Here is a 13,853-nt window from a genome sequence, read left to right as displayed (position 1 = left end):
TTATCAGATACGAGCCGGCGAGGAATGCCGAACCGACAGATTATATGCTGCCAGATGAACTTTTTCACCATTTGCTCGGTGATCTTCGCCAGCGGCTCGACCTCCACCCATTTGGAAAAGTAATCGACCGCCACCAGAAGAAACTTTCGCTGACCGGTTGCCATAGGGAACAGACCCACAATATCCATTCCCCACTGATCGAACGGACATGCGACTGTAGATACTTTCATTTCCTCCGCCGGTCGGTGGGAGACATTATGGTATTTCTGGCAGGAGAGGCACGTGGCGACTGTCCGAGCGGCGTCTACTTGCAGGGTTGGTCAGAAATATCCGTCCAGCAGGATCTTCCTGGCCAGTGATCGTCCGCCCGAATGTCCGCCGCACGACCCTTGGTGCACTTCCTGGAGGATGTATTCCGCGTCTTCCAAACTCACACACTTCAAAAGTGGGCGGGAGAAAGCCTTCTTGAAGAGTTGATCTCCAACGAGTGTGAACCGGCCGGCTCTCCTCCTCAATAGCTGGGCTTCATCCCGATCAGAAGGTGTTGCACCCGAGCGGAGAAACTCCATGATGGTTGTCCTCCAGTCATTCGGGAAAGTGAGGCCCTCCATCTGGTCGATATGCGCCACCATGGATACTTGTTCAATTGGTTGGTGTATGACGACCGGCGATATTGAACTTGCAAGTTTGGCTAACTCATCTGCAGCCTGGTTCTCCGCTCAGAGTATCTTCTGGATAATGACCTCTCTGAAGTTGGCCTTGAGCTTTTCGAAAGCTTCAGCGTAGAGCTTGAGCCGAGCGTTGTTAATCTCAAAAGTGCCCGAGAGTTGCTGAGCGGCCAACTGGGAGTCCGAATGGATTGTCACCCGACCGGCTCCTACATGGAGGGTTGCTTGCAAGCCGGCTATGGGGGCTTCATACTCCGCTTCGTTGTTTGTGGCTCTGTAGTTCAGCCGGACGGATAAATGCATCCGTTCTTCCTGTGGAGAGAGCAATAACACCCCGATTCCGCTTCCGAGCCGAGTGGACGACCCATCCATAAATAATTTCCACATAGCTTCGGGCTCGGGTTTTTGTACCTCGGTAACAAAATCTGCCAAGGACTGCGCCTTTATCGCCGACCGGAGTTGATACTGAATATCAAACTCACTCAACTCCGTTGTCCACTTGATGAGCCGTCCGGACGCTTCTGGGTTCAGCAGCACTCTCCCCAATGGGCTATTCGTCCAGACGATGATTGTATGTGCTAGGAAATAAGGACGAAGTCTCCGAGCGGCGAGGACCAAAGCAAAAGCCAGCTTCTCGAGTCCGGTGTAGAGGGATTCAGCGTCTTTTAAAATATGGCTCAAGAAATACACAGGTTCTTCTCCGCTCGCCCTCACTAATGCCGAGCCTACTGCCTGCTCGGTTGAAGATAAATAGATACAGAGTGGCTCACCTACAGCTGGCTTGGCTAGTACAGGCAAAGAGTTCAGATATGTCTTCAGTTCTTCAAACGCCCGATCGCATTCTTCATCCCACCGAAACTTAGTAGCTTTACGCAAGATTTTGAAAAACGGGAGGCTCCGATCGGCCGTCTTCGAGATGAATCTAGCCAATGCTGTTATCTGACCGGTCAAGCGCTATACTTCCCTCAGATTTCTTGGAGGCGGCATATCTTGTAATGCTTTCACCTTGCTGGGATTTGCCTCGATGCCCCGCTCGGTCACTATATAGCCCAAGAAACGTCCGCCTTTTGCTCCGAACAGACACTTCTGAGGGTTCAGCTTAACTCCATACTTCCTCAGCGTTCGGAAAGTCTCATCCATGTCTTTAAAGAGATCGGCTGCTCGGACGGACTTGATGAAAATATCATCCACGTATACTTCCAAATTTCGCCCGATCTGCTCCTTGAACACTTTGTTCATCAAGCACTGGTAAGTTGCTCCCGCGTTCTTCAGTCCGAACGGCATCACATTGTAGCAGTAAGTGCTGTCGGCTGTAACGAAACTGACCTTCTCTTGATCTTCTCGGGCGAGCGGCACTTGATGGTAGCCTTGGTAGGCGTCGAGCATGCATATCAACTCGCAGCCGCCTGTGGAGTCCACCAGTTGATCGATCCGGGGAAGAGGATAAAAGTCCTTTGGGCATGCTTTATTGAGATCCCAGAAATCGATGCAAACTCTCCACTTGTTGCCCGGTTTGGAGACTAGTACCACGTTCGCCAGCCAGCTCGGGAACTGGACCTCGCGTATGTGGCCGGCCTCCAGGAGCTTCTCGACCTCCGCTCGGATAATGACATTTTGTTCGGCGCTGAAGTCCCTCTTCCTTTGCTTCACCGGCCGAGCGTCCGGTCGGACGTGGAGCTCGTGCTGCGCTATACTTGGCGAAATTCTGGGCAGCTCATGTGTTGACCACACAAAGACATCACAGTTTCTCTGGAGACATTTGATCACTTCCTCTTTATGGCTCGCCTCCAGATCGCCGCAATGAATGTGGTAGCCTCCGATCGGGTTGGGTGAATCTGCACTTCCTCTTTTTCTTCATACACCAAAGATGGTGGTTTTTCGGTTATGGCGTTTACCTCGATCCGTGGCGACTTCCGAGCGGAATTAGCTTCAGCTCGGACCATCTCGACGTAGCATCGCCGAGCTGCCAGCTGGTCTCCTCGCACTTCTCCCACTTTATCTTCCACCGGGAACTTGATTTTCTGCTGGAAGGTGGAGAAGGCCGCTCGGAACTCGCTGAGCGCCGGTCGCCCCAAGATAACGTTGTATGCTGAGGGAGAGTCGACAACGACGAAGTTTGCAGTCCGCGTCCTTCTGAGCGGCTCCTCTCCCAGCGAAATAGCTAGTCGGACCTGTCCGAACCGCAGAACTTCATTGCCCGTAAACCCGTAGAGGGGGGTTGTCATGGGCAGCAGCTCGGCTCGATCTATTTGCAGTTGGTCGAAGACCTTCTTGAATATAATATTGACCGAGCTTCCTGTATCGATGAAAACATGGTGAATAGTATAGTTAGCTATTACCATTTTGATGAGGAGAGCGTCGTCATGTGGCACTTCGACTCCTTCCAAGTCCCTAGGCCCGAAACTGATTTCGGGACCGCTCGCCCGTTCTTGGCTACAGCCGACCGCATGGATCTGAAGCTATCTGACGCTTGCCTTCCTTGCTCTGTTGGAGTCGCCTCCGGTCGGCCCCCCAGCGATGATGTTGATTTCGCCTCGGGAAGTGTTACTTCTATTTTCTTCTTCCCGAGCAGACGGCATAGGTCGTTCCTTAGACACCCGGGGATTGTCCTCGTGCCTCTGAGGGTGATACTGCTCGGGAGACTGTCGTCGATCGGCTTCACGGTGTCGTTGTCGCCTGTCGGACGGTGGCGATCGACGGTGGCCACCCCGGGGCACGGGGTGGGCGATCAGGGGAAGGCTCCGGCAATCTCTTGTGTTATGCGTGTCCGTTCGGTGGAATGAACAAAACATTGGGGGTCCATACCTTCCTTTTTGGGTTGGGCCGCTCGGCAGATACCTCTTGAATGACATGGGATCTTGCATGTGGCTGAGGGCGGGCTGCTTCAGCTCGCGGTCCTCTGGGCGGTTGGTGACCAGTGTGAGGCTTCTGCTCGGCAGGGGATTGTCGCTCGGTTGGAGCTTCTTTCCTTCGGGCCGCTTGGGCTTCCTCCACGTTGATGTACTCGTTGGCCCGGTGCAGCATATGATCATAATCCCGGGGCGGCTTTCGAATGAGCGAGCGGAAGAAGTCACCATCTGTCAGACCCTGAGTGAATGCATTCATCATTGTTTCTGAGGTGACCATTGAAATATCCATGACCACCCGGTTGAATCGCTGGATGTAGGCTCGGAGCGATTCTCTGGGCTCTTGTTTGATGGCGAATAGACTAACACTGGTCTTCTGATAACGCCGACTGCTTGCAAAATGGTGGAGGAAGGCCGTGCGGAATTCCTTAAAACTTGTGATGGATCCGTCCGGCAGCCTCCGAAACCACCGTTGCACCGATCCCGAGAGAGTGGTAAGGAATACCCGACACTTTACTCCATCTGTGTATTGGTGTAGGGTAGCGGTGTTGTCGAACTTACTCAGATGATCGTCCGGGTCGGTGGTTCCATTCTATTCCCCGATCGTCGGTGGAACATAATGCTTTGGCAGAGGGTCCCGCAGGATGGCCTCTGAAAATTGTCGGTTGATCCGCTCGGGGGAGGCGTCCGTTCGGGGAGCCTTGCCTTTTCTGTTGTCTCGCATGGGCGCCTCATCGGATGAAGATCCTCGATCACGGTGAATTACTGCAACTTCGGGAGGCGTAGGGAATAGGGCCCGGTGAAAGGGAACCGTAGCAGGCGGTGCCTCCGCTCGGCCTGCCGACGCGGACGTCGCTTGTTGCTCCATCCGCTCGGCTTGTGCCTTCTGTTTCTATTGTTCCACGAGCTTAGCTGCTCTTACCTAGATTAGAGCGTCGAGCTCCTCCTGGGAGAGCATGACGGCGTGCTATCGTCCAGCTTCGTCCATCTCTTCTGCTCGGATGCAGGTGCGTTCCCACAGACGGCGCCAAATTGATCCTGTCCGAACGTTGAATCGATGAACGCTGGGCACGTGGCACTCTCCAGACCGATGACATGACTCTCTGACTAACCGTATGGAGCTCCGGCGAACCTGCAAAGAAGTCGGGCCGAGAAGGGGTTCCAGGCGACGACCCTCCGACGCTCAAGTCAGGCAAGAGGAAATGAAGGAAGTGGCTTCGAAAACGAAAGATCGCGTACCTCCGGCGAAATGAGAAGGCTCTTATATAGAGCTGTGAGGAGGCTCGTGCACACCTACCGAAGCGTACACGTGTCCTGGTACTATACCTTAGCATGGGCTTGTCAGAGGAACATGCTTGACGCCATACCACTACAGTCTGATCACCTCTTTGATGGGACAGCAGATCCTTCCTTCGTACGATTATAGGTATGGCCTGGTCGTCGAACATACTTGCTGTCAGAAAATGATATCCCCTAATGTCCCCTTGCCCTTGTCTTCTTTTTCTTGACGCCAAGCGTCCAAGCGCTCGGTCATCTACAATCGTCCAACCGGGCCTAAGTATAGGCCCGACCGAGTGCTTGGCTAAGACAACTTCTACAGTCTGGTTGTTTTACGCTTCAGCCGAGCGGGTCGCCCGCTCGGCCAGGTGACCCTGTTCCCATGAGCGTCGGAACCCCGAGTCCTCACCGGGTTGTCTTTGATTCCGCTAGGATCCCACTCGTCCGGTCGGCATCCCCTATCTCCGGTCGGCTGTTTGACTTTTGACCTTTACGTGACGTTGACTTCTCTCAAAGGGGGTCCCCTTCGTTACCGCCGGATCAATATACATTCTATTTAGAAAAGAAATATTTATAAATATATTAGAGTTGAAGTTGAATGAAATCTCTATAAATATATTTATAGTTGAAATTGAATGATAGATATTTGATAATTTAATCTTTTGCTGTACCATAGCCCTGGCCAGAGACATCGTTACTATTTAATTTGAGAGGTCGTTTAATTTTTTATTTTTACTTTATGAGTTATTGTGTATTGATTTTTTAGAAATGTACACCAAGCCATTTAAGAACCGCATAGTTGGTTTCACATGTGACACGGCACAATTCTCGTTCCAGCGGTTCTACTTTACATGCAAAAGAAATTGTCGGGTTCATTAATCCTAAATGATCAATTTTATTCTATGAAAATTTTTTAATGATCATTAGAATAAATTAAAAAATATTTATAGTAGACGGCTAAGAAACATAATATATTTTGATTATACATCTTATTTAGAGAATCTTTTTTAATAAATTTATTATAATTAGAGATTAAACCATGATGTCTAAATGTTAATTTAAATGTCCTGCCACTTTATCATAGTCCCAATATGAATTAACATTTTAATTAGGACCACGAGGAAGTGGCATGTGCTGTTACACGCCAAATAGAGCAACGAGGTTCCCTTTCATCCTATGTATGTAAGATCACTTTCATATTTATAGCATAGTGCTTAATTAAACAAAATTAAATTTGACATCTAGTTGGATTTAATAAATCACCCGGGTAATTAAATAGAGTAAAAAGAGATATTTAATTAAATTAAGAAAGTATTAGGTTGAACTGGACTATCACATTCGATCGAATTGATCAAGGTATATAAGCAAGACCACAACAACTCCGATTTATTTAATTTTGGCGCCCAAGTGCATCAAGGAAAGTGGTCCAATAGGGCCTATGGATGTATATGTGCATTTAATTTACACACGATGATCACTTAACTAAATTGGAATGAAAATAATATTTCAAACAAACACAATTTGGCTGTGATTTGGTAACCTCAATCATTCATCTGTTTTGATTATCTACGACCTCGAAAATCAGCACCACTCAGTAGGTGAGTTAAATTTTCATCTTTCCCAGTTTGATTTAATAAGACAACTAACTCAGTTAAAAAGTTTGGGCAATGCTGCAGACTACAATTAAACATTAATGAGCTTGCATTGCAACTAACCCTACGAGAGTTGCTATACTAAGCAAAGGTTAGCTCTACAAGCTATCCCTGCCCTGGTCCCGCCTCAGGCATTCAATGGTAGCTCTGAAATCTAGGAAAAACAACAAATCTGTCGTCTAAGGAGTTGGTGCATGGTCGGAGAGCAGAACGCGACGCAACACATTGTACACGGGTTTATTTCAAGCAGGTATATCGTTTCGATGCACAGTGAAGACAAACTGATCATCTGACAGCTCCATGTTTTTAATGTCACACTCTACTACCCATTCGAACAACTGATTCACGAGGGACACAAGGCATCACGTTTGCCATGTTTCGCTCCATAAAATAATACATAACACTAATGTTAATTAATTTTCTTTAATTAAGTGACAATTGAGCCACTTGTTCCCACGCTTGAAGTATTAAATCGTCAGAACATGCCATTTACTGTATGCAATTAAGTTTCTCTTAATCATATTTTTTTCCTACATTCGAAAAGTCAATGAAGGCAGCAAATGCAAATTTGTTAATCTAGAGATGCTTGTTCATATATGTATGGTCCATAGATTAACTGCAGGGTCATTAGGATTCAACCTATCGTAGTTTAATTATTTTCAATGGAGTTGTTGGAACAATTAATTGAGAGCTAGCAGAACTGGTGGCCGTTGAATGTTTCTTCCAAGTTCCAGCAACTTAATTCCACAAGGCTTTATAAATAAGCTTCATTTACTGTATCCGACCGTGACAATCAATATATAGTTTAATTAGATGACTGGTTCAACTGTTTTGGTCATTCGTCTCAACTCGTGGTGGTGGATCCACAAAACTGAGTTCGACTTGGAGATCCAGTCGAAAGAGAAAAACAAAAAAAAGTAAATGATTGCATAAGAGATGAACTATTTTATGAACCACGTTTCTTCCTTTCATATCAGATATTAAATTTCGGAGGTCAATGAATATCCAAGTTGTATTAAAATAAATAATAATAATAATAACAAAAAGATGGAAGACCCATTCCATAAAACGTGTGATGAAGCCTGGAACTTGCCATTTCAATTCTGCAACTGATAAAGGTTACATCTTCCTCACCAACTCCATTAAAACTATGCCATTAATTTCATAGAATAAGAAAATTGAGCTAGGCTGGGAGGTAAAATTATATTTAGTGCTCGAATATTTTGATAAAATGTATAGAATCTAAAAATTACATTTTAAATTTAACCGTGTCTGGCCCGAGTTCGGCTTACGTTGTGCTGCGCCGAACCGGATTGTGAGCCGTTATGATCTGGAAAGTTGGCATATGTTTGATGAGGGCTGGTGCATTTCTGGTAACCCACTCGAACGGAATCCGTGATTCCTGAAGCAGACTAGTCGAGCTTTATCCCAGTACTTATAATAAACCAATGTCCTTTTCACATTATTACGATTCTCGGATAAATTTCTTTGTTTTTATTTTTTTTTTCTATGAAGATTTTATTCATGGGCACTGGACAAACCATACTTAAATGTTACCTCTTCCATTTGGCTTCTTTCAAAACAAATTAAGGAAGAACAAGGTGGCAGGAGAGAGAGAGAGAGAGAGAGCCCATAAATCTGAAGGAAGGACGAGCTTGCTCCTTTCGCTCCCTATATCTTTTCCCTAGTTGGGGGAACGCATCAGCCTCCTCTCTTTTTATTTTTTTATTCAGCTGAAACTTGCAGCTTTAGCTTGGCCTGGCCTTCCGCACTTCCAAGATGGGATATGAGAAGGCCGTAGTCAAGAGCATGAGCAGGATTGAAGCAAGGAAGCTTGGCCTGGCCTTGCTCGTGGGCTGCTGCTTAGTGATCTTGAGCTACTTCATCACCATGTCAGAAACCCCTGGTGAGCTTCTCGTTTGCATCCTTCTTCGAGATACTGCTTAATTCCTCTTTTTTCTTCTCTATGTTTTAAGAAATTTTGAGGTTTGATCAATGCGTTGCGACTCCCCTGTTTTCCAGTTGACGGGCAGGCGTCATTGACCTTCACGGTTGGCGCTAATGGAGAGGCGGAAGACAAAATTAGTCGAGTTCAGCCTGGTAAAAATTTTATTAGATTTGAGCTCGTATAGATTTTGCAACATTGCAAGAATTATTAAACAACACATGTAGCTTCTCTTGTGGCCGAAGAACTCTATCTTGTGTTATCTTCAGTTTCATCGAGTTCTTTTTATCATCCAGAAAAGGAAAAGATTGCGGTTGAGGAGCCAAACAAAAGCATTTCTACTGTTTCCCATGTAATTTTGAAGGACAATAACAGCGAATTGAGAAAACAAGGTAATTGAGCATTGAATTCGATGCAAAAGCTGTCAAAATTGATCAAATCTTGAGCATTACGTGACTAAATTTATGTTGATTGAAGGTGAAACGGTTCTCCCACCGAAGAAAGAAGAGCCGCAAGTGATTGAGATGCCGAGGCCGCCGCTGACGGAATCAATCTGCGACTTCTCCAACTTCAGAACAGAGTTTTGCGACCTGAAGGGTGACGTCAGAGTCCACAGCAAGAAGAAGGCCGCCTCCGCGGCCGTGGTGCTCATGTCGCCCCAACGCAAGGCCGAGGAGTACATGGTCGTACCGTACGTCCGTAAACACATGGACAACATCGAGAAGGTCGCGGTGCGAACCGTTCAGGCGCCTCATGCCGCGCCGGCGTGCACCGCCACCAGCACCGTCCCCGCCATCGTCTTCGCCCTTGGCGGCTTCACCGGGAACTACTACCACGACTTCACCGACGTGCTCCTCCCCCTGTTCCTGACCGCGCACGAGTTCCACGGCGAGGTCCAATTCCTGATCACCAACATCCAGTTGTGGTGGCTGGGCAAGTACCGGCCCATCTTCGAGAAGCTCACGCGGTACGAATTCGTCGACCTCGACAAGAGCGACGACGTGCACTGCCGTTCGCACGTCCTGGTTGACCTACGCTTCCACAACGACCTCATCATCGACCGCGCGCGCGCGCCAAACGGCATCTCCACGCCCGACTTCTCCAGGTTCCTGCGCGAGGTGTACTCGCTCCCGCGGGAGCGCGCCGTCAGCCTGCGGGCGCACCCAGAGCGGCGGCCGCGGCTCCTTCTGGTGGCACGGAACGGCACGCGGCGGTTCACCAACATGCCGGAGGTCGCGCAGGCGGCCGAGGCGGCAGGCTTCGAGGTGGTGCGCGCGGACGCGGAGTTCGGGAATGTGGCCGGGTTCGTGGAGGTGGTGAACTCGTGCGATGTGATCATGGGCGTGCACGGAGCCGGGCTCACCAACTTCGTCTTCCTGCCGGCGAACGCGGTGGTGATACAGATCGTGCCGTGCTGCGATTTGGAGGGAATGGCGGAGCACACTTTCGGAGCACCGGCGAAGGAGGCGGGGCTGCTCTACTTGCAGTATAGTATCAGCGTGGAGGAGAGCACGCTGCTGGAGTCGTATCCGAGGGAGCACCCGGTGTTCACTGACCCGCAGTCGATCCACCGGCAGGGATGGTTCAAGATGGGGAAGATCTACTTGGGCCGACAGCACGTGAAGCTCGACGTCGACAGGTTCAGGCCGATCTTGATCCAAGCCATGGACCATCTCCGGCGATAGAACTGTGTCCGTGAAGAATTTGTTGATTCCTAACATTTACTGCTACAGCTGGTGCCATGTTTTCACCATCACTCGAGAATTTGTTTATTGGATGGAAGAATAAGGAAAGGTAAAACCTCACAAAGTCCGATGAAATCCCATGTAATTTAGCTCTCTTTTCCCAAGGCTTTGGTTTGGGCTCTTTCTAGTAATATCGTTTAAAACTGTATTTAACTTTTGTAACATTTCGTAACCATTTCACTCGTTATTTTGCAGAAATCAGTGCTCAAATAATGCCAGACTGCAATGAATCGTATCTCATCTCTTTTACCAATGTTTTTAAATTTGTATCTATAATCTATCGATGGAACATTTGGTTCAACAGTGAGTTAGCAAGCGCCTCGTTATTTCTTCAAGCCCCAAATCTTGCTCATTCTTTAATGCCCTGGGCTTCATTGTACTGTCTGCGATGTCGCATCCATAGATGGCTTTCCTTTTTTTCCTTTATTAAAGAACAATAATATCTGGAACTAAACTAATGCCAAATTGGTGCATGGAAAGTGAAGAGTGGATGCCCGCATTCGCTACGCACGTGGCATGGTAGTGCTCTTTTATTCAAACAACTAAAAGACCAGTTATTTTCATTCGTCACACGCTGTAAGAATAGAAGCAAATTTGGCTTCATCTACCTCTGTCGTGTCGACCCATCATAATTTCCAGTGCGAGTTTCGTTAATTTTTTTTGAAAATTTCGACATTACCTAACTTTGGATTTATAGAATGTTATCGTGCTGACGGTCGAGTAGTTGGAGAATTGTTTGATAGTACATAAAGATAGAGGAGGAGGAGAAGGAATAAAAGGTACAAAGCATGCATGGCTAACGCTAAAGTGAATGATTTATTCTCTTTTTCTAAAGTAAATGTTGGTCACTCTTCCTTCTTGATCATGTGCGAGAGCAGTAAATAAAATCTTGGCGCCACCTGATTTGGCATAGAATTTGATTAAGGGCATCGTTTTCTCTTCTAATGATTGGACCGAGTCATCACCTACAACACATTGACTTTTCCTTAGTCAACTTGATCGGCTTGCGTCAGCTCAATTTAAGCAATCAACGATTACTGGCTGCCACCTTGTTCCGACGTGCACGCCACCACTCGGACCGCTGGAAAACCCCCTAAAATTTGGCGTGTGAAGTCGCGCGCAGACCTTCGTTTCCCCCTTTTTCATTGAGAAAATGAAGTAGAAGAAAGGCGATGTCCGACCAGAACTGAATGATCTGTTTATATATGAGATTAATTATTAAAAGGGGTTTCTTTAATTTCGAAGTATTTTCATTTATTATACCCGAAAGAGTCATATTTTCAAATTCAATCAAAACTAATTATCTACTTGAAATCTGATCCAATTTAGATATTTTTCAATAATTGATTTAAAAAAAAAACAGTACGCCTTGACCAAGCAAGGGAAGATGCCTGTTCGGATGGACCATCTCGTAGCACTGATTTGGAGGTTGTCGATAAGATTCTCGCTATGACGTGTCCCCAGCTCTATCTCACATGCTTGAAGATGGGAACTCGCAAGAAACCTTCAAGTTATATTGATTAGTGCATGGCATTGTCCACGGAGAGCAAATTAAGAATAATTTTTCAACGTCATACGCACACCGGAATCACCCCTTGAATTTCCAGCCATTTAATTTGGTTCTTTTCCATCGCGTTTGGCTACATTGTATACGTTAGTCTGTCCTCGTCAATTATTTGGAAGTCTTTCTCAACGAAGAAGGTCCAAATTTTTAGGTCGATCGCGTGGTTCTTGTTACGCAACAAGTCACCACTCTTTCTGAGCACGAACTCTTTAGTCTGAATATTCCATACCCAGATGGACTGACTTCTCAACTGGCCACTTCCAGCCATGGCCATCGGATATTTGTGATGGGTTAGAATGTGGGGAGAGTTTATCGGAGTAAAAGCGACTCTTTTAAAATAGTCTTGCATTTTATGAAATGGGATAAATTATAAGGACGTTGATCTCAGCACCACAGCCTTTTGTATAGAAAATGTCAAACATTCAAAGAAACATTTTACATCCTTAATACCTATTGAAACGATCAATCATATAGATAAAGCGAATCACGGTATGGGAAGACCATCTACATATGTTTATATTTGAACTTTGTGGAAGCCAACTTGGCCCGATAGGTGTGATGATGCTTCTCTAGCTCTGCTTTCCACAATCCATGCTCAATCATTCTGGTAAAGAATTCGTGCAATTATTATAAAGTGTAACTTAGCTTTTGGAATATTAGTTTTGTGTAACTTCGTTTGCCCCTTCCCTCCAAAGAAGTGTCCTCATACTTTCACATTCATCTTCTTAGTCCCCAACTCTTTCTGACTTTTTTGCGAGTTGTAATTGTTTTTAACTTCTGCCATATTCCTCTAACGCAAACCATCTTTCACAATTGTTTTACCCTCAGAAAAGTGAGGTTAGAGTCTTCTATTTCACCGTCCAACCTTCCTCGCAATTTTTGGAACAATATCCAACTTCCAATAAATTCTGAAAAGCCCACTATTTTTTTTAATCTAGCCTCCTTCTCCCTTTACCTAGCCTACCATACCGGGATTTTTTTTCATCTTTGGTACTCTAGTTCTCCTGCGGCTCCTAATATCCTACCAACTAGTATAGATAAGACCAAGGCAGAGGCAATGCAAGAACTCTCGCTGATTGGACTGATGGACATCATGACTACTCCCAACAAGAAGATAAGGCTATAAGTTCCTCATAGTTTTCGAATGTATTGGCTTTAATTCTTTGGCATAGCTCTTAACTGCTCAACAAGAATTGTTGAGCTGGCTCTCACATCTGATCGAGAACTACCATCAAATGCAAACCCGAGAGACCAAGCACTCAATACAGTGAGAGTGACACAGTTGGGAGCTGAGAACAGCCAAAACGGAGGCTGTTCCCTCTTCTTAGAGCAAATCATTCACCTACAGACAAGTCCGGGGAATAAGAGAAACTCCGACGGGAGGTGGAGGGTAACGATCTAGAGATTAAGAGTTAGCTAGAGCTATCGGCATTTAAGATGTAAAGGGGAATGTTGGGCGAGTACGAAGAAAGAACAACATTTATGAGGACAAGAAGATGGCTGATTAGCCATTGTTTTTGTTTACCTAAACTGATTTTCTTGCCCTTTTATCGGACTTATCTCATAAACTAAACTCTTTTACCATGCATTTTCAAATATTTTAACAATGTTATTACCAAGTCATGTAATTAGTTATTCTGCAGTTTGTTTTTTTAGTATTAATAGCTTCAAATTATAAGATAGTAAAGTTGATATAACTTAGATCAAGTGACTCAATGCCCGATAAAGGGGTTTAGTTGGAAACGATTATGACCTTCGTAGAGGAATTTACAGGCCCGGCCCTGGAGGAGGGCAATCCTGGGTGATGGCCTTGGGCCTAGATTTTGAGGGGGCTCAAAAAAATTTTTTTTAAATATTATGTTTAATAGATAGTGGAGGAATGAAAAAGATTTAGGGCAAATTCCTTCTGCCGCCTGTGACTACGATGGAAAGAAAACTCGCTGTAGGCCTGCAACGCTCGCCGCGGCCCGTGACGCCGCCTCTCGCCTACACGCTGCACTTGCGCCTACGACTCTACGAGAAAGAGGACTCAAGATATGTCTTCTCCTCCCTTTCTATTTGAAAATATTAGAGATTTAGAGGTCCCTGTCGCAATCTCTTCTTCTTTCGCTCACGGTCACGGCGTCGATTCTTCAACGGTTATTTCTGTGATTTC

General features: G+C 46.2%; 1 protein-coding gene across 2 annotated transcripts; it reads left to right on the top strand.

Moving 5' to 3' along the window:
- Positions 1-8,005: 8,005 nt before the first annotated feature.
- On the top strand, positions 8,006-10,469 carry LOC122027845 (beta-1,2-xylosyltransferase XYXT1-like). Of its 2 annotated transcripts, XR_006124547.1 has the most exons (5): positions 8,006-8,350; positions 8,467-8,544; positions 8,686-8,781; positions 8,867-10,183; positions 10,330-10,469. XR_006124547.1 is itself a non-coding variant. In XM_042586856.1 (4 exons), the coding sequence occupies exons 1-4, from the start codon at positions 8,224-8,226 to the stop codon at positions 10,072-10,074; spliced, it is 1,509 nt and encodes a 502-aa protein (XP_042442790.1). In that variant the 5' UTR covers positions 8,006-8,223; the 3' UTR covers positions 10,075-10,265. The 2 variants fall into 2 exon arrangements, 1 of the variants encoding a protein (XP_042442790.1); XM_042586856.1 differs by lacking the exon at positions 10,330-10,469 and having other exon boundaries at positions 8,867-10,265.
- The last annotated feature ends 3,384 nt before the right edge of the window (positions 10,470-13,853 follow it).

This window comes from Zingiber officinale, chromosome 10A, assembly GCF_018446385.1.
Source record: "Zingiber officinale cultivar Zhangliang chromosome 10A, Zo_v1.1, whole genome shotgun sequence".
Lineage (NCBI taxonomy): Eukaryota > Viridiplantae > Streptophyta > Magnoliopsida > Zingiberales > Zingiberaceae > Zingiber > Zingiber officinale.
Note: the sequence above shows the minus strand (reverse complement) of the source record. Positions and strands in the feature narration are given on the sequence as shown.

Coding starts and splice junctions, on each gene's coding strand:
- LOC122027845 (XM_042586856.1), top strand. CDS start 8,224: ATGGGATATGAGAAGGCCGTAGTCAAGAGCATGAGCAGGATTGAAGCA. Junction 8,351..8,466: donor CACCATGTCAGAAACCCCTG/GTGAGCTTCTCG, acceptor CCTGTTTTCCAG/TTGACGGGCAGGCGTCATTG. Junction 8,545..8,685: donor AATTAGTCGAGTTCAGCCTG/GTAAAAATTTTA, acceptor TTTATCATCCAG/AAAAGGAAAAGATTGCGGTT.